General features: G+C 53.0%; 1 protein-coding gene across 1 annotated transcript in view; it reads left to right on the forward strand.

Annotated features, from left to right (window-relative positions):
* Nucleotides 1-21,907, forward strand: part of TBC1D2B (TBC1 domain family member 2B) — a 53,927-nt gene that overhangs the window by 18,356 nt on the left and 13,664 nt on the right. The window contains exons 2-7 of the mRNA XM_040968467.1: nucleotides 887-1,043; nucleotides 6,436-6,604; nucleotides 13,761-13,915; nucleotides 17,239-17,474; nucleotides 18,058-18,441; nucleotides 21,439-21,549. Of these exons, the coding sequence (XP_040824401.1) occupies nucleotides 887-1,043; nucleotides 6,436-6,604; nucleotides 13,761-13,915; nucleotides 17,239-17,474; nucleotides 18,058-18,441; nucleotides 21,439-21,549 (1,212 nt within the window). The remainder of the gene's footprint in view (nucleotides 1-886; nucleotides 1,044-6,435; nucleotides 6,605-13,760; nucleotides 13,916-17,238; nucleotides 17,475-18,057; nucleotides 18,442-21,438; nucleotides 21,550-21,907) is intronic.

Consider the following 21,907-nt stretch of genomic DNA (forward strand, 5'->3'; position numbering starts at 1 on the left):
GAGACTGAGGGTCCTGGTCACCGTTTGGAGGGATGGGTGAGGCCCACAGCTGGTGGTCTCCAGGTGGAATTGCGAGCTGCTCAGAGTGGAGCATGGCAGGCTTTCCCGTCCTTTCCTGGACATGAGGAGGACAATGTTGCAGGGTGTATCCTTCTGTGATCAGGACAGAGAGGGCCATCTTATGGGCTGGGCTTGCTCTGCCTGTCCGAACCACTGTTTGCTTCGGCAGCTGCGACGAGCAGAAGCTGCCTTTCCCCTGACGTGTCCTCCATCTGTTTCCCCCACCCACTTCACGTGCCAGGGTGCTCTGTCTGCTTATGAAGCACATTAAAATTTTTTTTTTTATTTTTAAAAATTTATTTGAAAGGCAAAGTTACAGTGAGAGAGCTCTTCCATCTGCTTTCTCACTCTCCAAATGGCTACAGCAACCATGCTGAGCCAGGCAAAGCCAGGAGCCAGGAGTTTCACCTGGGTTCTCCCATGTGGATGTAGGACCCAGGGAACTCAGCCATCCTCTGCTGCTTTCCCAAGTTCACCAGCAGGGAGCTGGATCAGAAGTGGATAGCTGGGTCTCAGACTGGCGCCCGGTGGGATGCTGGTGCTCCCCACAACTGCTATGCTACTGTGCTGGCCCCAGACAGTTTCTTTTGTGTTTTAATCTTTTTTTTTAAGTATTTATTTTTATTGGGAAATCTTCGACTATCCCAGGTCACAGACAGAGAGCTGGATGGGAAGCAGGGCCACTGGGACACAATTGATGCCTGCATGAGATTATAGCACATGTTCAAGGCGAGGATTTTAGCAGCTAGTCTACTATGCGGGGTCTTTTTATTTTTTAAATCTTTATTGCATTGGTGGCCATGATGTTTTTTCTCCCTCTTCCCAGGCTCCTAACAGGCAGCTCATGACCTACTGGTTGCAGGAGCTTCAGCAGAAGAGATGGGAGTATTGCAACAACCTGGATGTAGCCAAGTGGGACAGTCGCTCTGCCCCAGCCTCTGGTGGGGAGTACCCCAAGGGCCTGGTGGCCAGAGACAACACAGGTGAGCCCCACATGGTCAGGGGTGGGGGGCAGTGGGAAGAATCTGGCCACTCACCTTGGTGGTGGGTGAAGATGTATCCAGAAGGAAAATTAGAGGAAAAATGCCCAATGGGCAAGCACCGGTCACTGCAGTTGCAGTCATTCATGTTCAGGCTTAATGGTGACCTTGGGGTCAGGCAAGGCCAGCACCAAGGTCAGTGAAGGGGTCTTACCACTGGGGTTTACACCTGCCGAGAGATGAGGGGAGTGAATGTTCTGACTGCAGGTCCAGCGTGAAGAGGTGGAGACAGCTGGAGTGCATGTCCATTGCACTTTCTTTGGGCTGGGGACTTGAAAGTGTGGACCCTGACAGGCTCATGGGTTCAGCAGAGCAGGTTCCTCTGATGGGCTTGGGCTCTACCCTCTGGAGCAGGGCACTTGTAGGAAGGCAATGGCAGCATGTGGAAGGAATTCAGGGCCCCCCAGACCCTTTTGAGGGCTGGAGTCCCTTTGAGGAAGTAATGACCAGAAAGAAGCCTGGGAGGAGAGAGGAAGGGGGTTGAGGTGGGCAAGCTGGATGCTGTGGGTGCCTATGGCATGGCTGGGGGAGCACATCCAGTCCCCCGAGGCCTTCTGTCCCAAGGGCAGTGAAGTGAGTGCCTGCAGGAGGCTTTGCCTTCAAACTCCCTAGAGCCCTGGACGCTGTACAAGCCTGCCTTTCAGGTGGCTGGGAGAGGTAAACCAGGAAGTCAGAAGAGCAAGGCTGTAATTAGCACCTTTAGTTCACTCATCATCAGGAAAAACTGGTGAATGCAACATCCAAGTTATGTTTTATTATGTGATAACGCTCAGTGGTATTTGTTTTCAAAGTTTTTGTTTTTCAAAGTTTTTGAGAGGTGAAGAGTGAACATGTTTCCTTTTGTTGGTTTGTCCCCCAAATGTCTGCCTTGGCCTAGGAGCCAGGAACTCCACCTGGGACTCCCCCAAGGGTTACAGGAGGTGACGACTTGGTCTATCTCCTCCCAGGGTCTGCCTTAACAGGAAACAGGAGTCCTGAACCGGCTTGAACTCAGGCTGTCTGGGATGTGGGTGGTTTAATCTCTATATGCCGATGGCCCCATCTCTCTGTGACATTTTCAAAGCCTGTAGGCAGTGGTCAGCTTGGCCCAGCTCAGCCCAGCCAAGCCAAGTGAAGGTGAGTGTTTCCATAACTGAGTGACAGTAAGAGATGAACTCCACTCCCCATTCACCTCCTGGTTCTATGGAACACTCTCTTCCTCTTTACTTGTGGGTCTACCAGGTGTCACCTGTTAGGACCTAAAGGCCATTCTGGGAGGGTGGAGAGCATTACTAGTTTGTGCCGATGATCCTGGGCGGCTTGGTGTGGTGGAAGCCATCCCTTGGGCCTGGCTTGGAGTTCTGGCTCTGTCGTTTACCAAGCGTCAGACCCTCAGTCCTTTCTTTGTCCTCTGGTGGCTAGAGGGTAGGTAGTGGGAACCACCAGGGTCACCAGAATGATACAGTTGGAATTGGCAGGGACATAGCCGTGACTGCTGGTCACCTCTTGACCCCATGAGTAGAACCTTCCATTGACCTTGTTCCATACTAAGAACAGCTGGGGTTGTAAGCCCTTGCTCTCTGTGAGATGTCCCGTAGGCTTGGGAAGCCAGCCTTGATTGTGATCTCAGCCATGTGTTGGAGTGTAGAGGTGCCACCCCAGGACACCGTGTGGTGAGGGGGTTGGGCAGTGGCCACATGTTTCCTCCCATGAACTGCATGGCATTCAATTACTGTGCTTTGAACAGCCGTGTGTGAGTGGGCAGAGTGGATGCCAGTGACCGTCCTATGAATCCCTGGCAGTTTTTGTGACACCCTCTCCATAGGCTGAGGTCCTCCAGGAGGAGGAGAATGTCAGGGTAGCACAAGACAGACCCAGCCTTGCCGCGCCAGCAGCTGCACCTCCATGGTTGCCTTGGCCAGTGACGACAGGAAGCTGTGTGTGGTTCTGTGAGGTGGTGGTGTGCTTGGGGAAGCATGGTTTAGCAGAGGAGCTTGGGGTGCCTTGAGGACATCATGGAACAAGATGCCTTGAACCCAGTGGCTGGAGGGGGCTATGAGAGCTGGGCTGAGAAGGGGCATGGATGTGTGTGTGGGAAGCAGCAGGGTTGGGGTGGAGGGATCTTGCAGTCCAGCTCTGTAAAGAGAGCTTCCTGCGGCCTCACTGAGCTTTGCTGGGTCCCAGAAGGCACTGTTTCTTGTGTTTGCTCAGCCATTTTTCCAGGATGTGCTGAGTCCCTTCTCCAAGCCCAGGGACATGGGGAGTGTCGAGCTGTTTGGGGCAGATGCAGGTCCAGTTCCCACACCTTCAGAGTACGGACCCCTTGGGGATCCCCAGAAGCCGGCAGCCTGGGCCCCTCCTTGTCACTGCTGAGACCCACGCTGCCTCCTCACCCAGATAGACCTGTTTCTCTTGACCATGCCTGCACAGCCTGGGCAAAAGGAAAAGGCTTTTCCAGGCTGGGCCACCTGTCCCATGCCAGCAGGGGCTCTTGTGTACTGGCTGGCCACATTACCCCTGGGTGTCAGGGGGCCTGCTTCGGGCCCAGGGCTCTTCCAGCTCACGGACTCAGGACCCACCGAGCATCTTCACTGAGGTTCCACTTTGGAATTGGAAAACACTGAAAAGACCAGGACTGCTCTGAGTGCCAGGAGCCTCTGGCTGAGGCCACCTGTCCCTGCTGGTGCCACAGGAATGAGCATGCGCTCACAAGTGCCCACCGAGGCTTTCTGGTCCCAGCTGGGTTTTCCCTGAATCTGTATGGGACACACACGGATCAGGGACCTGCAGCTGGCATTTACATCAAGCCATTCTCAGGTGGTTTTGCAAAAAACCCAAAATCCAGACAAAAGTAATAACAATGTCAGCAAAAGCTTGTTATTGTGGGAACCGAGAGTGTACTACTTCAAAGACATTCATGGAAAACTGTAACCAAGAGCTCAGTTAGTTTTAATGCAAGCAGTTTTAAAATCCACAGGGTAGTGTGTTTTCGTGGACTTTTGGAGATGTGTGTGCAGGTACTGTTTGCGCTGCAGCCAACTTCTCAGGCCCTTTTTGAAATGGTCTCACGTTTCTCAAGTCTCAGAATGACTCACATGCTGTTTGCTGTTTCCTTCCCAGTCATGTGTCCCTGTCTTTGTCCCCGCCCAGCCCCTGGCCTCCTAGCCACAGCTGGGGAGGTGGTCGTGGCTGCTGCCAGCTCTGGGATTTCCTGGTGACAGGCCCTCCCCTAACACACACAGGAAGTTGGAGCTGCACTCTGCATAGCCTGGAAATGAGCTCTTTCTTGGGTCCACGTCCTAGCATGGCTTAGAACTGTGTCACTTTGCCCAGGCGGTATCTGCAGAGGCCAGTCCACAGGAGCCTGCCAGAGCCAAATGGGTTGCTGGAGGCCCAAGTGGTTGGGCCATCTTGACATTGCCTTCCCAGGGAGCATTAGCAGAGAGCTGGATCAGAAGTGGAGCAGCCAGGATTTGAACCATGTGGATATGGGCATTACAATCATCAGTTTAACTCCCCTGTACTGCAGTTCCTGCACCATGCCTGTTTTTTGCCCCTTCTCCCTTAAAGAAAAGAGTGCACCTTACTGGCCACCTGCTCTCAGTGCTCAACATGTCATACTTGCTGTGGGTTTGAAGTCTGTGGCATTCTGCCTTCACTCCTCCATCCCTGGCATGCGCACTCACATGTGTCACCAGAACCCTACTGTAAACTGTGTGCAGGCTCCCCTAGCCCAAGTTCGTTCTCCTGAGGGCCACGCAGCAGTCACTTCCTTGCATTACCCGAAATGCTTCCCTAGCCTGTCCTTGGAGCCCCTGCCCCTGTTGACCATGGTCACGTTTGTAACCTGCCCAAGTTCAGCCAACAGAAGATGTTTCTGGTCAGGCCACTGACTCCCAGGAGCTAGTACTGCCTAGGATTCCGGTTCTGCTGTGTGGAGCACACAGGATGTGTAATGGGAAATATTCTCCAAAATAACTTTATTTTGAAGGGTTTTCATGCTGATACTTGACTTAGTGTTTATCCAGTAATTTCCTGAGTTAGTCCAGGAATTGTTTTATTGCAACCTGTACCCACTCAAGCTGTATTTGTTTGAAGCAAATAGCATGCTATTTGTAGTAATTGTTAGGATGTGTTTATTAAGTAACAGAATGTTGCTTCTTGGGAGTTAGTCCTGGGATTGCTGTGCTGTCCTGGCCTTGGCCTGGACTGCCATCTGCAGAACTGCCATCTGATTGATGGGCAGGCTTATTCCTCAATGTCACTGTTTGTAGATAGGAGCCAGTTGTGTACACGGTGGTATCCTCCCTGCTCACCTTCTCAGAATACAGGGAGCCACTAGAATTCTGCTGTCTACCCTTTGACCTGAAATTGTTCCATGCAGGGGAGTGGGTGTTAGCCACAGGGGTCAGCTCATATTTGCTGACTCAGCAGACTGGGGACGTTCTGGCCAGGACGTCTCCCTTGTGAACCCATGCTGTGGATTGTTGGTGGTTTGACACTGGGCAGCTTTGCCACTGTGGGTGAAAATGGCCTCAGCACACCACGGCCACCTTAAGTCTAAGTTTTTCTGTATTAAAAATTGTGCTGTTAGGGACCAGCACTGTGGTATTGCAGATAAAGCTGCCATGTTGCATATGGCCAGCAATTCAAGTCTTGGCTGCTTCACTTCCAGTCCAGCTTTCTGCTAATGAACCTGGAAAGGCAGCAGAGAATGGCCCAAGTACTTCGGTCTCTGTATCCACTTGGAAGAAGCTCCTGACTCCTGGCTACAGCCTGGCCTATCGTTGCCACCACTTGGGGAGTGAACCAGTGGATGGAAAGTCCCTCTCTCTCTCCCTTTCTCTTTATAACTCTGCCTTTCAAATAAATAAATAAATATTTTTAGGGCCAGCATGATACCTCAACTGATTAATCCTCTACCTGTGAGTGCTGGGACCCCATATGGGTACTGGTTCATGACCTGGCTGTTCCACTTCCCATCCAGCTTCCTGTTTGTGGTCTGGAAAAGCAGAGGAGGATGGCCCAAAGTCTTGGTGCCCTGCACCCACGTGGGAGACCCAGAAAAAACAGTTGGCTCCTGGCTTCAGTGGCTCAGCTCTGCTGTCGCGGCCATTGGAGAATGAGCCAACAAATGAAAGATCTTTCTGTCTGTCTCTCCATCTCTCTTAAATCCGCCTTTCCAATAAAAACAAATAAATCTTGAAAACAAAATCTTTTTAAATTGTGCCATTGTAGATAATTGTGTGTGTGTGTAAATAGATGGAGGAGTGTCACGTAGCATAACAAGTTGATGCTTGACGTCCAGATTCCCGTGGGTGCTCAGAGTGTTTGACCTTTGTCCCCCATCTTTCAGAAGTGACTTCCATGCACCAGGATGCCTCGGCAGAAAAGGCGAGACATGTCCTAGCTGTGGAGACGGCGCCCGGAGAGCTAGTGGGCGAACAGGCTGCCAACCAGCCAGCTGCAGGACACCCTAATTCCATCAACTTTGACTTCCTGAAGCAGTGGAGTACTGAGCTCAAGTGAGTGTTGGGGAAACAGGAAACTCAGGTCAGTGGTGATGAAACCAGCGCCCTCCCCTGTCCTCTATCAGGTGTGCTTTCGTGGGGCTCCTTGGACCTGTGCTGTGGCCAGTGACGAATCAAGTGAGAGTCAGTCTGTGGAGGTGCCCACAGTTCCCAGGCAGCAGAGGCAGGCGCCCTGTCCTCCCGGGCCCGGGCCCTTCTGAGCTGGGGCTGGCTGGGATCCTGTGCTCCGCATTTCTGTTCTATGCTTATGCCAGGCAAGTGAGATTGGAGGTGTGGATTTTTGTTTTGCTGTGCCTTTGAAGAAAAGCCTGGTAAAGGTATGATTCACCTACTTAAAGTGGATTTTCACGCATCTACCATGTTATGTAGCTGACATTGCAGTAGGTGTAGACCATTTCTCACCATCACCCCAGAAAGTGTTCCTCTGTGTGTGGGAGTCTCTGCTCCTGGCCCCCAGCCCTGGACAGCTGCCTCCCCCTTCCCCCGTTCTGTATCTGTGATTTGGGGGACTGGGGATTTGCTGTGTGTGCAGCTCTGCATCTGGCTTTTGGATTTTGCATATGGTTCTAGGGGCTGCAGCGAGCCTAGGTCCCTCTGCTGTCCCTCTGCTGCTCTCGTGGCCAGGTCTCCCCTGCGTGGAGGGGATACATTTTGCCTGTGCCTGCATCAGCTGTTGGGCCTGTTGTGTCCCACCCATTGGCTGTCACAAGCAGCATGGGGAGTTACTGCTCGGCTGCATGACATAGGTCATGTGATAACTGCAGTGCCTGCTGAGGACCTGCCAGATGGCTTTGTCTCTGCTTGCTGCTGGCCAGCGCTGCCGCCACCTCCCCTTGGATTCTGGTGGGTGTGCCGGCACGTCTCGTGGTTTGTTTGCATTTCCCTGATTGAGTCTTCCCTGTCTTTGAGTCTTCTCATGTGTGTGGCGAGCAGGTCTGTGACTATGTCTGGATTGCTTTGGTTTTCATTGTTGGGGTTGGGGGTTTTCTGAGAGGAGGGGTCTTGACTTTAGAGCAACCTGGGTAGAGCCTGCAGATCCCTGGGAGCCATAGCTAGTGCAGGGGGAGCTGGTGGAAAGGTTGCATCGGCTCCCCCAAGAACCCAGAAGTACTTGCCCTCCATCTGAGCCTATGCCAGCACCCAGTCTTGCTCTTGGCCAGCTGAGCTCCCAGGGGACTCACACGGTTTTGGAATGAGGGTGGGGGACTGGCTCTATGAGCTCCCTGTCCTAGACAGTGGCCACTTCCCTTTAGTCACTTTTGTTCTTTTCTGCAGCTGAAGTTGGCATGAGTTTCCTCCTGTTCTGTGTCAGAGGGTGTAGGTTTCCCAGGGTGGAGTGGGCTGTGGGGTTCGCAGGCCTCAGGAGACCAGTGTTTGTGAGGGGGCTCACATGTGGTTCCTGCCTGCCAACAGCCACGACCTCGGGAACAGCACCCACGCCTTCCGCCTGCAGGCCTGTGACATTTGAGGCCTAGGAGGTGTGAGTGTGGTCTGGTCCCCCAGCAGCTGTTTCTGTCCTCCATGTTCTCTTCCTTCCTCTTCACCCCGCAGCCCTCAAGCTTGTCAGCTGGGTCCCCTCTCCCCTCAGCTGTAGTTCCACTGGGCTTCCGGCCTGTGGGGGAAGGGTGGGAGGAGGCGGCAAGATGGGGTTGCTGCCTTCCCTGTTCTCCCTATCCCCCCCCCCCACCATGCTCTTGGAGGTGTCAGTGGCCCATGGAGAGGCCACCCCACCTTCCTCAGGGTGACAAGCTGAGGCTGGGTGGGAGGTTGACATTGGGTGCTCAGGCTCACCTGCTGTGTGGCAGCAGTGAATGTCTGCCCAGTCTGCTCCAGGGAGACCCAGCACTCCTGCCATCATGGTTGTCATCAGGGACAGGACTTGGGAGCACTGATTGGCAGGTGTCTGCACTTGTAGCCTCACCTGACCTCAGGAAGGGCCGCCTTGGCCTTGAGCTGGGGGCAGTGCTGCCTCCTGCTTCGGAAAATGAGTATGAGGTGTTTCTGGGGGTCACCGCTGGCAGCGTGAGTCAGTTTCTGCCAGCCGGGCCTTGGCTGTGCAGCACAGTGGTAGGAAGCCCTCCAGCCCCTGGGTCCTGTCTGTAGCCAGGCCACCTTGTAGCAGGGCGACTTGCTCATTTAACCCATGGGGTTTGTCGTTGGCACACGTGTTTGTCCTGAGACCGAAGTGGTGATGCCGAGGGGTGTGTGGGCCCTGCTGAGGGTCTACAAGGGAGGAGGTTTAGTTGTCATGGTTGGAAAGTGGACACAGCTCATGATAAAGAGGTCTGAGGACCGCTCTTCTCAAGCCCCCTGTGCTCACTATCTCTGCTTTGTTTCTCTGTTATCCTCTTATGACTTTGTGAAGGCATAAACAAGGTATAAGAGAGACTACAGTGGCCACAGAAACTGCAGTGTTATTAAGTGAATGGCTCAAAAATTGCATGCTTTAAAATGGATGCAAAGTGGCTCCTGGGTTGGCACATAGTCAGGATTGAAGCAGGAACCAGTTGGCACACTTGACATTCCTCACCAGCTTCCCTTAGGAGCTGAGGTTTCTGGTCCCCATGTGCTGCACAAGACAAAGGGGCCACCCTGAGCACCCCACACCTCTGTCCCCATCCCATCCCTCCAGCTGAGCCGCCCCAGAGGCTGTGGAGTTGTTCCTAGTGAGTGACAGCATGCAAGGCAAGAACTTTAGCCACTAGGCTATTATGCTGGGCCCATCTAGTTGGTTGTATTTTTTATTTATTTTTTTAAAGAACCAAAACACAGTTGAAAAAGTCAGACGTTATCCTCTGAGTGTGAATTTTCAAGCAGGTTAACCAGGACCGGTAGCTGTGTATGTAAGTCGTTTTTCTGTGGTTTCCTGCCTTACTGACATTTTCATGTCCTCAGCCAAGGGTTGTGGTGCCGTTGCCTAGAGAATGAGATTTCTTGTGAGCCTTTTGTGGTTCCTGTCCTGTCCTTTTAATTTATTTTTTACTGGAAAGCCAGATTTACAGGGAGGAGAAACAGAAAAATCTTCTGTCTGCTGCTTCACTCCCCAAGCAGCTGCAATGGCCAGAGCTGAGCCGATCCAAAGTCAGGAGCCAGGAGCTTCTTCCAGGTCTCCCATGTGGGTGCAGGGTCGCAAGGCTTTGGGCTGTCCTCAGCTGCTTTCCCAGGCCACAAGCAGGGAGCTGGATGGGACATGAACTGGCACCTTTATGGGATCCCGACATATGCAAAGTGAGTATTTAGTCATAAGCTATCATACTGGTCCCAGTTGCTTTCTTTTTAATTAAAAGTTAATGTTTTTATTTTTCATTTATTTGAAAGGTTTGTCTGTCACCCACCTCCCCAGCAGCTAGCTCCTGTCCGTCTATTCCTACATCCCTCACACAGTGCCCAGCACATGGTGGGTATGAGAACCTACCTGAGGAGGGGCCCGTCCCCTGCCCAGGGTGGGACTGCCCAGTTCCTGGAGTAGCATTGGCGACCACCGAGTCAGAGGAACGCTGTTCCGGAGGACTGCACCGCCCATGTGGCCTGGTGCTCCCTCTTGTCACCTGAGCATCTGTCTTCCTTGTGGGACAGGGTAAAAGTGCTGGTCCCTCCAGGGCCCACCTCTGAAAGTAGCTGCTGGGGCCCAAGTCGTCTACGTAGTGCTGTGAGTGCAAGAGAGGGTCAGGGAGAGGGACGCGTGGAGGCCCTGTGGGAAGCTGTCTCAGTGTGCAGCTGTCTCAGAGACTCAGAGCTCCACTTCACTCCTTCCCACACCTGCTCTTCCTGTGCCCTTGGTGCTTGCACCTGCAACGTCCCGCTGAGTCGAGGCTTTGCACAGTCGCTTCCTGGAATGTCCCATTGGATTAGAGCCAGTTACACAGATGTCCTCAGTTGAACACCTGCTTGCTTCAATGTTTCTGTCTCGCATAGCTTCACAATGTTTCTGTCTCGCATAGCTTCACCATAGTGTCTTCATACATGTATCTCTTCTCCTTAGGAGAACACAGGTAGCCAGGGAGGAGATGCCATTCGAGGGCTTGCTCCCCACCCCTCTGCTTGTGTGCCCCCAGGAGGGAGCCGACTGGTGGTCAGCTCCTCTTGGGGGCCAGGCCTCTGTGAGCCTCTGCCTCACTGGCAGTGCCCCGACTGTGCCTGGAGGTCACGGGCAGTCTGATGGACGTCTTCCTGCCGTTTAAATCCTAGGTGATTTGCAGAACTCAAGGGAATAGTGAACAGATCATTGCTGTCCAGCTAAGGCTAGACTTACGAAACTGCAGAAATCTGCAACGTGTGAGCTTGCAAGGAGAGGATTTCCTTATGACGGGATGGGCAGCAGATGCCATGTTTTACAGAGTCTACAGTCTGGGCATGTTGGTGGCCCAGCCATGCTTAGCTTTCCCTTCCGGGAGCGAGCAGTGGAGTGTGTGCTGAGCAAACAGCAGGCACCTCACAGGCCACCTGCAATAATGCAGCCAGCTCCCTGGAGAGACACTGATTAGACCGGAGCAGGCCCTGGCAGGGAGCAGCCCCAGGAAGCCTCTGTGACAGGCTGTGAACCCTGCAGTCAGATGCATGGCTGTTGAGGCCTCTGCCATTGGTACCTTGAGGATGCGTGGTTTTGGAAAGCTGCCCTGGACTGACTTCTTTGTTGCCCAACCCCGGAAATGATATCTCCATGCAAGAGCTGGCACTGGGATTGACTGGACAGCGTTTGAGCTTAAAGAGGCTTTTGCTGTGAGCTGATCTTGCTTCTGCCATCGCAGGTGCTACACAAGCCCAGCACGGCTGTCTGGGAGCCACATATAAACATGTTGCCATTTGCAACTGGACCCTGTGACAGGAAGGAAGCTATGTGGAAGGGAAGTAGATTGCTATTCCTTCTCCTAGGATGCAGGGGGACTTCCCTGCATCCACCCTTTAAGAGCCAGACCAGGAACAAGGGTTGAGGGCAGGGGCAAGTGGCCAGGAGACTTGACCTCTACAGCCTGAGGGAGCTGGCAGTGACAGCCCCATGAGTGAGGGGACAGCCAGACCTGTTATGGTTAGGGCAACTGGTTCAGCCATGCAGTGCTGGGGAGGGGGCAGGGTGGTGGTGGGGGACGCTCAGTGCTGGGGAGGGAGCAAGACAGTGGGGGGAGTGTGTCGACTGGGGAGGGCGCGGGGGTGGGGGATGTGTAGTGCTTCGGGGAGCTTTAGGGATGATGTGCAGTGATCAGGGGGTGGGAGGGCTGGGGTGATGTGCAGTGCTGGGGGAGGTGATAAAGCCCTTGGTCCAGACAGCTAGCAGGAGTGTGACCAAGCATCTGTGGTAGTTTCCTTTTCCTTCCACGTGTACTGTTCTGAGGTGGCATCCTCCACGGGCCAACGCCCTCTATAAAATCTTGCTCCTTGGCCGCTTGTGGAGTCCCAGCCAGAAACCCTGGTCATGACCAACTGTAGGTATGTGGCCCAGTGCCAGGCGCTGGGCGAGGCGGGGCATGAGCCGTACCCTCCCGGGCCTGAAGAGCAAACTGAGAGGCCGATCCTTCCTGGGTGTGGCGGTGGCCAGGCTTCTGGGACTCCTTGTTAGGGCGGTTTCTTAGCAGGAGTTCCTATGTTCCACCTTGTGACAGTGGGAGCGGAGTGTGAGTCGTGACTTCTGGGCATGCTTCCAGCGTTAGAGCGCCCAAATGAAGGCAGAAGATACGCCTTTTTTACAGACACCTGGGAGATGACTGTTAGGTGTGTCATCTGGTTCCGAGGTGGGAGTACCCCTGCCCCCAGGAAACTCCGCATTATGCACACATTCCTCTTTACCTGTTGGGGTAACCGCTGTCCTAAGGTGCAGCTTCCTGTCTGTCAGTTCACTGGCTAGGGGTACAGGCGGATGTGTTTAAGAAATTTCAGTCACACTGACACCTCCGCGGTCAAGATAAAGAACATTTTTTTTTCTCTTTTTTAAATGACTTCATTTATTTTAAAGGCAGAGTTAACATAGAGAGTGGGAGAGGCAGAGAGATCTTCTCTGTGCTGGCTTACTTCCCAAGTGGTCACAGAGGCCAGGGCTGAGTTAGAACAGAGCCAGAAGTTGGAGACTCCATTCGTGGTCTCTCCCAATGATGACAGAAACTCAAGTCCTTGAACTGTCCTCCGCTGCCCGTCCCCCCACCCCAGGTGCACTGGCAGGGGCTGCATTGGCGGTGGAGCAGCTGACCTGAGGCAGCACTGTCATGGGGGATGCAGGTGTCCCATGCAGTGGTTTAACCCACTGCACCCATGAAGGTTTCAACAGCATCATGCTATGCCTGTCACTCTTCGGTGTTCTTCCTTTTATTACTCAGCATTTTAGGGACATTTGTCCCTATGGTACAGGTGACTCAGGGCATTCTTTGTGCATTCTACAAGAGCGCAGCTCTTGCTGTTGGAGCAAGTGTTTGACAGAGCAGTTAAAATGCCCCTTGAGATGCCCGCATGCCATGCAGTGCATGGATTTGAGTCCCAGCCATGCTCCTGGCTCCCACTTGCTGCTCAGACACACTAGAGAAGCAACTGGTAATGGCTCAAGTACTTAGGCCCCTGCCACCCCCACGGGATGCTTGGGTATAGTGTCTGGCTCCCAGCTTTGGCTTGACCCAGCCCAGGCTGTTTTGTGCGTTTGGGGAGTGAGCTAGTAGCTGGAAAACTTCTTGTGTGCCCATCTGTGTATCTTTTTATGTTTGCCTGCCTTTCAAATAAACAATTTTTTATATGTAAAGAATCTTGCTGTTTGGCCTATTTGGGTCTGGTTGGCCCACTCGGGTATCCCAAGCATCTAGCAGTGTGCCTGGCATTCAGGAACTGCTTGCTAGATGAACAAATGCGTTGTACATGCTGTATCATGTTGGAATGTCAGAATATGCTGCAGTTGACTTACCTGTTTTCTTGGTGGAAGGTTAAGCCATTGCCCTTCTTTGCATCTCCTTGTGTACCTGCGTGAGTTCCTTACAGGTAGTGCTGGGGGTAGATACCTGAGGGACCTAGTTGTATGTGGTTGAGTTACTCCCCATGGCAAATAGGAACAAGTGGTAATCTCTCCTGCCCCAAACAGGTAGGAGTTTCTATTGCTCCATATCTTCATTAACATCTGATGCTGTTGGGCCTTTTAAATTATTTTTGAATTACCATTTCCTGCCCTGTCCCCCCATAGGAACTCTCTGAGGCCCGGGAGAGGGCACAGCGACAGCCGCAAGACTGTGTTTTATACCAACGAGGAGTGGGAGCTGGTGGAGCCACCCTCGAAGGACCTGGAGGACTCCATGGTGCAGGAGGACAAGAAGAAATCTGGCCCTGAAGGGAACAGAGGTACGAACCAGTGTGCTTGACATGGTCCCTGGCAGGTGGGGGAGTCACCTTCTGTGGGACAGAAAAGCATGTGGGCTTTGGACAGTTGACTGTTAGAAGAGATAAACAAACTACTTGGCCAAGGCACTTACATGGCTTCAGGATGGTAGGATCCCCAGGAGTCACAGTGCTCCTGGAAGTGTTGATTTTTTAAAAAACTCTTTGTCTATGGGAACTTGGAATGTGCACCCCAGGAGAGAGCATGATACCGTGAATTCTGCCAGGCTCCTGCAGTCTTGAACCCAAAGCCTTTGTCACTCTACCTCCTCTGCACTTCCCTAGTGAACTCTAGAGCCAACCCACTGCATTAAGCGCTTTAGTAGGCATCTCTAAGAGACAGTGGCTTAATGAAGTGAGTGACCATAGCTCCCTGAGCACACTAAAAGCAGTGAGCGGAGCGTCTGTGCTGGGTCTCAACAGGATGCATGCACTGAGAGTGCATCGCTTCGGGCCCCTGCAGCCTGAGCAGCTCTGTCCCTCTACCCTCCCTCACCCTTGCCATGGTGGTTTAAGACACCAGGGATATTTCCCACATGTGGGTTTTAAAACTGTGTTTTTGGGGCCATTGCACATGCTACTGAACCCCTGCATACTGCCCAGGTCTGGCAGTCATTTTTAATTTTGGCAGATGTCCCCTTAGGGGTGGAGATGTGCTGTGCACTGGTACTTGTGATGCTGAGCTTGGTTGGGGCTCAGGGTTGTAAGCTTGATCTGCTCATATGCTTCCCCATCAGCCTCTTGCCTAATGCTTTTAAGTTTTCTTCGTTTGAGAGGCAGAAGAAGGAGAAAGAGAGCTTTCATCTACTGATTCACTCCCCAGATGTCCACACCAGCCAGCCCAGAACTCCGACCTAGTCTCCCACATGGGTGACAGGGTCTCAACTACCTGGGCTGCCATGGGCTGCCTTCCAGGATGTGCGTCATCATGGAGCTGGCTGGGAAGAAGGAGACTCAGGCCTGGGCACTGTGATGGGGAGGCGGCAGCCCACTGCTCCACAGCACATGCCCTGTTTCCTGATGCCCTGGCTGGCCACTTGGGAGCTCTCTGTTGGGAGAGCAGGTTCTCAATGGAAGAAATGTCAATCCCACACTTGGAGGGGACTTTGCTGGGATTTGCACGGGCAGGGAGCCTCTGTGTGCTCCACAGGATCATGGTGTGGAACTCGTGGGCCCAGGCTCTGTGGTGCACATGGCCTGTGGTGCACACTGTGGCCACACGGAACACGCTTAGCTACCTCCTTCCTGGTGAGGGTGTGCACAAGAGGGGGCCTGTGGTGAACTGGAGTGCTTCCTGCAGCAGAAGGGTGGGTTGCAGCTGAGGTTTGGATCACTGAGCACAAGGAGTGCTGGCTCTGACGTGGCTTGAGGCTGAGTGAGAACGAGAAGGAACAATCTGCAGGGCCGAGGGGCCGGGGAGTGGAGCAGCCCCAGCCCCAGTGACAGTGTTTCTCTGACAGCAAGGAAGTCGCTCTAAGAGACGCACATGGAAACACCTCTGGACTTTGGTCCTACTTGGGTTGTGATTCTTGTGGTGGCTGCATCAGCCAGCTCAGGACTTTGCAGGACTTTGCAGGACTTTGCAGCCCCAGGAAGTGAACCACTCTGCTTTGTATTGTCTCTCCCTACTTTTAAGTAACCTTTTAACTGACGTGTAACATGGAAAAAGTCCCCAAGTCACAGATACAGTAGCTCAGAGTGGTTGCAAGGCAAACATGCCAGATCATCAACACTTGCTTTGAGAAAGAGGACAGCTAGCTAGGGCCCAGCCCCCATGGTCAGTGCCTGGCACAGGAGTCACAGCACCCACTCCAAACTGTGTATGTTAGTGTCATCCAACTGTATACACTTCAACCCTAGGTAGTGTGTATGCCTCTGTGGCTCTTTATTATACTTTGAACCCATCTGAACTGAAATTTATTTGAACCCCATGATATTTTCAAATACTCATCTTAAAAAAGATTTATAAAGGTGAGTTATACAGAGGAAGAAGCAGAAAGAAAGAGAGAGAAAAAGAAAGAAATCTTTGATCTGCTGATTCACTCACCCCAAGTGGCTACAATGGCTAGGGCTGGGTTGGGCTGAAGCCAGGAGCCAGGAGCTTTGACCAGTCTCCCACATGGGTACAAGGGTCAAAGTACTTAGGCCATCCTTCACTGCTTTTCCAGGGGCACAGGCAGGGAGCTGGATGGGAATTGGAGTAGCCAGTGCTTGAACTAGCACCCATATGGGATGCTTAGCCTGTTATGCTACAATACTGACCCCGTTAAATACTCATTTTTTTTTAAAGATTTATTTTTATTATTTTTTTATTGGAAAGGCGGATATACAGAGAGGAGAGACAGAGAGGAAGATCTTCCGTCCGATGATTCACTCCCCAAGTGAGCGCAACAGCCGATGCTATGCCAATCCGAAGCCAGGAGCCTCTTCCGGGTCTCCCACACTGGTGCAGGGTCCCAAAGCTTTGGGCTGTCCTGGACTGCTTTCCCAGGCCACAGGCAGGGAGCTGGAAGGGAAGCGGGGCTGCCGGGATTAGAACCGGCGCCCATATGGGATCCCGGGCGTGCAAGGCGAGGACCTTTAACCACTTGCGCCACCGCGCCGGGCCCAAAATACTCATTTTTAAGAGAAAAAAATGCATTGAGGAGCCTGGTACAGTAGCCTAATGGTACAGTAGCCTGGTACAGTAGCCTTGCACAAGCCAGGGTCATATATCATATATATGAATATATATGATATATATGCATATATCATATATGAATAATCATATATCTAGATATGATCATATATATGTGTGATAATATTTTGTATATATATATATATTTCCACGTTACATGTCAGTTAAAAGGTTACTTAAACTCTTATATATGTATAATAGTTTAGCAAAATTAGAAGGCCAAGGACCCCTGGTTCATCTCAGCTTTTCCTGGTGAGCGACGATGGCCTTCTGAGGAAGGTGTCCTCTCTGGGTCATCATCTCCCAGGGGCAGGGATCTTTTATTTTACCAAGGGCCAGTTGGGTATTTATAGCATTGTTCACTGGCCACACAGGTCATACTGAATTTACCAACGAGCCTGTAATAGACTTACTGAACTTCAAGTCCTGCCTGGAGTTGCCTTGGCAGGCCCTTCCCCTACCCCTGCTAGACCATTAGGGGTGATAGCGGCCAACCCACACATTCCCTCGAGGGCCTGGGTGGGCCTTCCTGTGGACCCCTCCCCGCTCTAGTGTAATTTATGTCAGGAAGATGCACCCTGCACATCAACGCCACCCTGTCTCTCTGCAGGAGTGACCAGCTCAGGATTCCCCTTTGACTTTGGCCGGAATGCCTACAAAGGAAAGCGTCCTCTGAAAGACATCATCGGGTCGTACAAGAACCGGCACAGCAGCGGGGACCCCGTGGGTGAGGGCGTGGCAACAGGCAGTGGTCCTGGCAAGCCGGCCCCTGATATGCAGCAGCTGCAGGTGCAGAGCCAGCAGGAAGAGCTGGAGCGGCTAAAAAAGGACCTGGCCAGTCAGAAGGTAACTTGCCTTCCCTGGGCTCCTGTCTCGACCCCGGCAGCAGGGAGAAGGGCCGAGGGCCACTGGGGGAAAGCCCTGTTTGTATTTCCCAGAGTCAGCTTGTTTCCTGAAGTTTCGCGTTGGCTGTGGCGGCGGTGTTTGCACCTGCTCCCATCACTGAACCTTTCCAAACATAGCTTCAGTCTAGAGTAATTGAACAGTTGTCAGTTTCCACTTCCACCTAAACAACAGGGCATCTTTCAGAATTCAAGCTCATCACACCTAACAACATGTGACTGCTGAGCCGCCCCAGCTGTCAGCTAGTAGGGACTTTTCATGCTCATTTGCCAGGAGTTGTTCTCATCAGTTGCAGGGTACTAGTCCTTTACTTCCTGTTTCCTGGTATTGTTCACTGACTTTTAGGGAGTAAATTCTTTTTGTCTTTCTATTTTGAGAGCCTTCAAGAGGAAGCACAGTGTTTTCAGTCATCTGCCTTTCCCCAAACCCTGGCCACTGCTCCCCGTGCCTTGGTCATCTCTTGGCCACTGTCCCCGCTGGGTTAGCCCTGCTGGCATGCTCCATGCGTCCTCCTCTGTTCCCACAGGAGCTGGTGCGGTTGCTTCAGCAGACGGTGCGCTCCTCGCAATATGACAGGTACTTCAGCGGCAGCCGGCCCACAGAGGGCATCCCCAAGGGGCTGCTGGCACTCCTACACCAAAAGGATGACCAGATCCTAGGCCTGACTGGCCAGCTGGAACGGTGCGGCCTAGAGAGAGAGAGCCTGCAGCTGGAAGTGCGGACACTGAAGGGCAAGGTCGGCGAGCTCAACGAGCAGCTAGGGATGCTGATGGAGACTATCCAGGCCAAGGACGAGGTCATTGTCAAGCTCAGCGAGTGTGAGGGCAGCGGTTCCCCTCTCCCTGCTGGGCCCATCTCCCCGCCCACCACCCCCACTGGCCGTGACCAGCTGGAGGTGGACCGGCTGAAGGTAAGAGCGAGGCGCAGGCACGAGAGCCACTTCACCCTCCCCTTCACCCCCACTGCCCTTGATGTTCCCCTCCAGGCCCTGACCTTGGCACTAATGTAGGTGACCGCTAAGCAGACGGGTCTCTATTTTGGGTTTTGGATTCTTTCAAACAAGCATAGCGAGACTTGTAGTCAAAGCATTCACGTTATATGGAATGTCCCCAGAAGACGCACCCTCAGTCCCACCACATTGAATTGTGTTTCAGGGTTTCAGGTCCTGCCCCTCTGTGCCATAGCATCAGGCAGCTGAGACATGGTTCTTGTGATTCTCGGCTGCACGCTGAGGACGTCCCTATCCCAGGGAACTTTGAGGGCTGCCCCTGCCCTCTGTGCAGCCTGCCCTACACGCCCAGGACCTGCTGCCTTGCCACACCCACAGCCCAGCTGGGACAGACAGTCCCGATGCCTTCAAAGAGGGCCAGTGGGCTCCTCTCAGGTTCCTCACTGGGCCAGTCCTGGAGTGAGGGACAGGTTCATGACCAGAAGTGACTGCGCCTAGAGTGGTGGCCAGCTGGTTAGGCAGAAGGTGCGCGCTGTGTGTCTGAGGGAGTTGGGGCGCTGGAGGTGAAGTCCAAGGGTCCTGAGGAGAGAGTGGGTGATATGTGGCCATGGTCAGCAAGGCCACAGAGAGGGCCTGAGTCCTCACTGCCTCTGGTTCTGGAGGTTGTGTTGGAGAAGCTGGAAGATTTTTCACTGCAGCCATTGACCACAGACAGGCCATGGGCACCCATCCTGCCTGGCCCCGAAGTGTTCCTCCCCAGCCTCACTCTTCTTGCAAGTGGCTCCCAGAGTGTCTGGGCCTTGAGATGGAGCTGGTCCTGGAGGGACAATGGCTGGTGAGAGTATTGTCCTCATTCCCGATGGTGCCCTTCGAGCCTGCTCAGGGGGCTGGTCAGTGAATGGCAGGCACATTCTAGAGCATGGGGAAGTTCAACAAATGCTGCCTGGGTGTGGGGTGCACATGGGCTGCTGCATGGGCCTCTTCTCCACGATAACACCCACTGGAACATTCATCAAGGAGAAAATCCAGACAACAGGGAGAGACCCAGTCTGACTGCTTGGTGCTCCCACTCGTGTTTGCTGTAAAGCTAGCCATTCTGTTTAAGCCTTATTGGAGTTGCCAATAAAAGTCTTTTTAATGAGTATATACAATCTTGAATATGCTTGAGTTTTAATATATGTGGTTGCTCTGTTTTTTGTTTGTTTGTATGCATATGCTGGCATGTGCTGTGAGCTAACCTGGCTTGTCCTGCATTCTATCTGTTTCTCATTGCACAATCATGGGTAAACAGCTTAGCTCAGCCCCATCTACCTGTATGCTGATGGGTGTTACCACCTGGACCAGCCTGACCCACCACCAGCCTTGGCTTTTATGCCCACCAGCGGGGGCTGCAGCTCAGCAGAAAGGTGCCCAGTTTCCCTGCCAGGCCCACTCCCAGCCCTGGATCTTGCCCTAGCCAGGAGGTACTGCCATACCCAGTCTTAGCACTTGCCTAACCCAGCCTGGCCTGCTCCCAGACCCAACCCAAATGCCAGCTGATGGGTGCTGCAGCCCTGCCCAGGCAGCCCACCTCTAGTCCCAGCTCTCATATTCCCAGTACAAGCAGCAGTCCAGCAGGGGAGTCCCTAAGTTTCCTCTACCAGGCCCAGCCCTGGGTCTTGTGCATACCAGCAAATGCTGCAGCCTGGCTCACCCCATCCCACCTCAGTTCCAGCTCTCGCTGGCAGGTGCTGCAGCCTAGCCCAGGCTGATCTGCTTTCAGCAACTGCCCTAATGTGAACTGGCAGCTGCTACAGTGCAACCCAACCTGGCTTGCACCCCATCCTCGCTCGCACTCATGCCAGTGTGTGCTGTGGACTGGCCCAGCCAGGCCTGGCCCCAGACCTGGCCCACATGTTTGCTGATGCGACTGCAGCCAGGCCTGTCCTGGTCTACCCACAGTGAGTCATGCGGCAGGAAGGATGTCTGTGTTCAGCCCACCTGGGTGGATCTCCAGTGGCCTGTGGCCGAGGCTCCAGAGATAGCAGCAGCAAGGGGAGCTCCTGTGTGCTGTGGGGACACTGTATGCCTGGTGCTGGGGACAGGAGTGTCTGCTGTGCTTGAGAACCATTATATGCCCAGTGCTGGGGACAGGAGTATCTGCTCTGCTGTGGGGGACACTGCATGCCCAGTGCTGGGGACAGGAATGTTTACAGATTTGGCCCTTGGGGTGTGCCAGTACCCTCCCTTCTCCAACAGCTCGGGACTCATGGTCTGTCTGGACCACCTCTACCTGTTCTCTGAATTGCCTTAAACAAAATGTCTTCTGTGAAAGATTGCACAGGAGCCTCATGCTATAGTCTGTTGGGTTATAAGAGAAAAATAATCAGCAAGGGGTGGGAGAACATTCAGGAAGGATGAATTTGTACAGAGTTTCATTGGTGCAGCAGGTTAAGCTGTTACGTGTGATGCCAGCATCCCACTTCGGTACCAGTCAGTCCTGGCTGCTCTACTTCTGATCCAGCTCTCACCTGATGTGCCTGGGAAAGCAGTGGAAGATGGTCCAAGTGCTTGGGCCCCTGCCCCCACATGGGTGGCTTTCAGTACTTCAGGTGACTAAGTTAAGACTCAGGGAAACCATTGTTTTCCTAGTCAGAACACAACAATAAGATGTTGCTGTAAGGTTTTGTGCTGTTGCAATGTATGAAAATTGTGCATTGTTTTAGGAAATCAGGCCTATGAAGATTGCTGTTCTCAGGTAGATAGACAGTTCCTCATGTCCCCCATGATGGTGGCAGTTCCTGCATTTCTGCTGCCTGTAACAGATGGGAAGAATGTTCGTTCACATTAACTTCCGGTCCTTAAAACTTGCTCTGAGGCAGCCAGACTGTATTATGGGCAAGCCACCACAGGTCAGTTATATCGTTGGTGTTCAGCCAATGAAAATTGATAGCTCTGTTTTTGTTTTTCTGGCAACAGGATAGTCTACAAGGATACAAAACCCAAAATAAATTCCTCAATAAGGAGATTTTGGAGCTCTCGGCTCTACGAAGGAATGCAGAAAGGAGAGAGCGGGACCTAATGGCCAAGGTGGGTCATGTGGGTGGAAGGGAGGGGCGGGGGAGGCGTCTGGAATGAGCGTGCTTTGCAGCCAGTTCTGCCTGGTGCTTGGAGGGCAGCTGTTGCTGCCGTAAAGCACATTTAAACATGGGTGGTGGGAAAAGCTGTGTGCTGGGTCACGCCAGCCCATGGGGAAGACAAATGCCCCAAGATTCGGCCACCGTACAGACTGGCGTATTCATGGATACCTCAGCGGAAAGTAGGCTGTGATGGGAAATGCCCTGGAGTAAGGTTTATGTTGTTGAGTTTCATGTCTATGGAAAGGGCTGGATGTGGGCCTGGCAGGGCTGGATGAGAGTGACTGCTACGGCCTGGACCACACGCGTGT

Source organism: Ochotona curzoniae, unplaced genomic scaffold (genome assembly GCF_017591425.1).
Source record: "Ochotona curzoniae isolate NIBS_2020 unplaced genomic scaffold, NIBS_Ocur_1.0 scaffold_4701, whole genome shotgun sequence".
Classification (NCBI taxonomy): Eukaryota; Metazoa; Chordata; class Mammalia; order Lagomorpha; family Ochotonidae; genus Ochotona; species Ochotona curzoniae.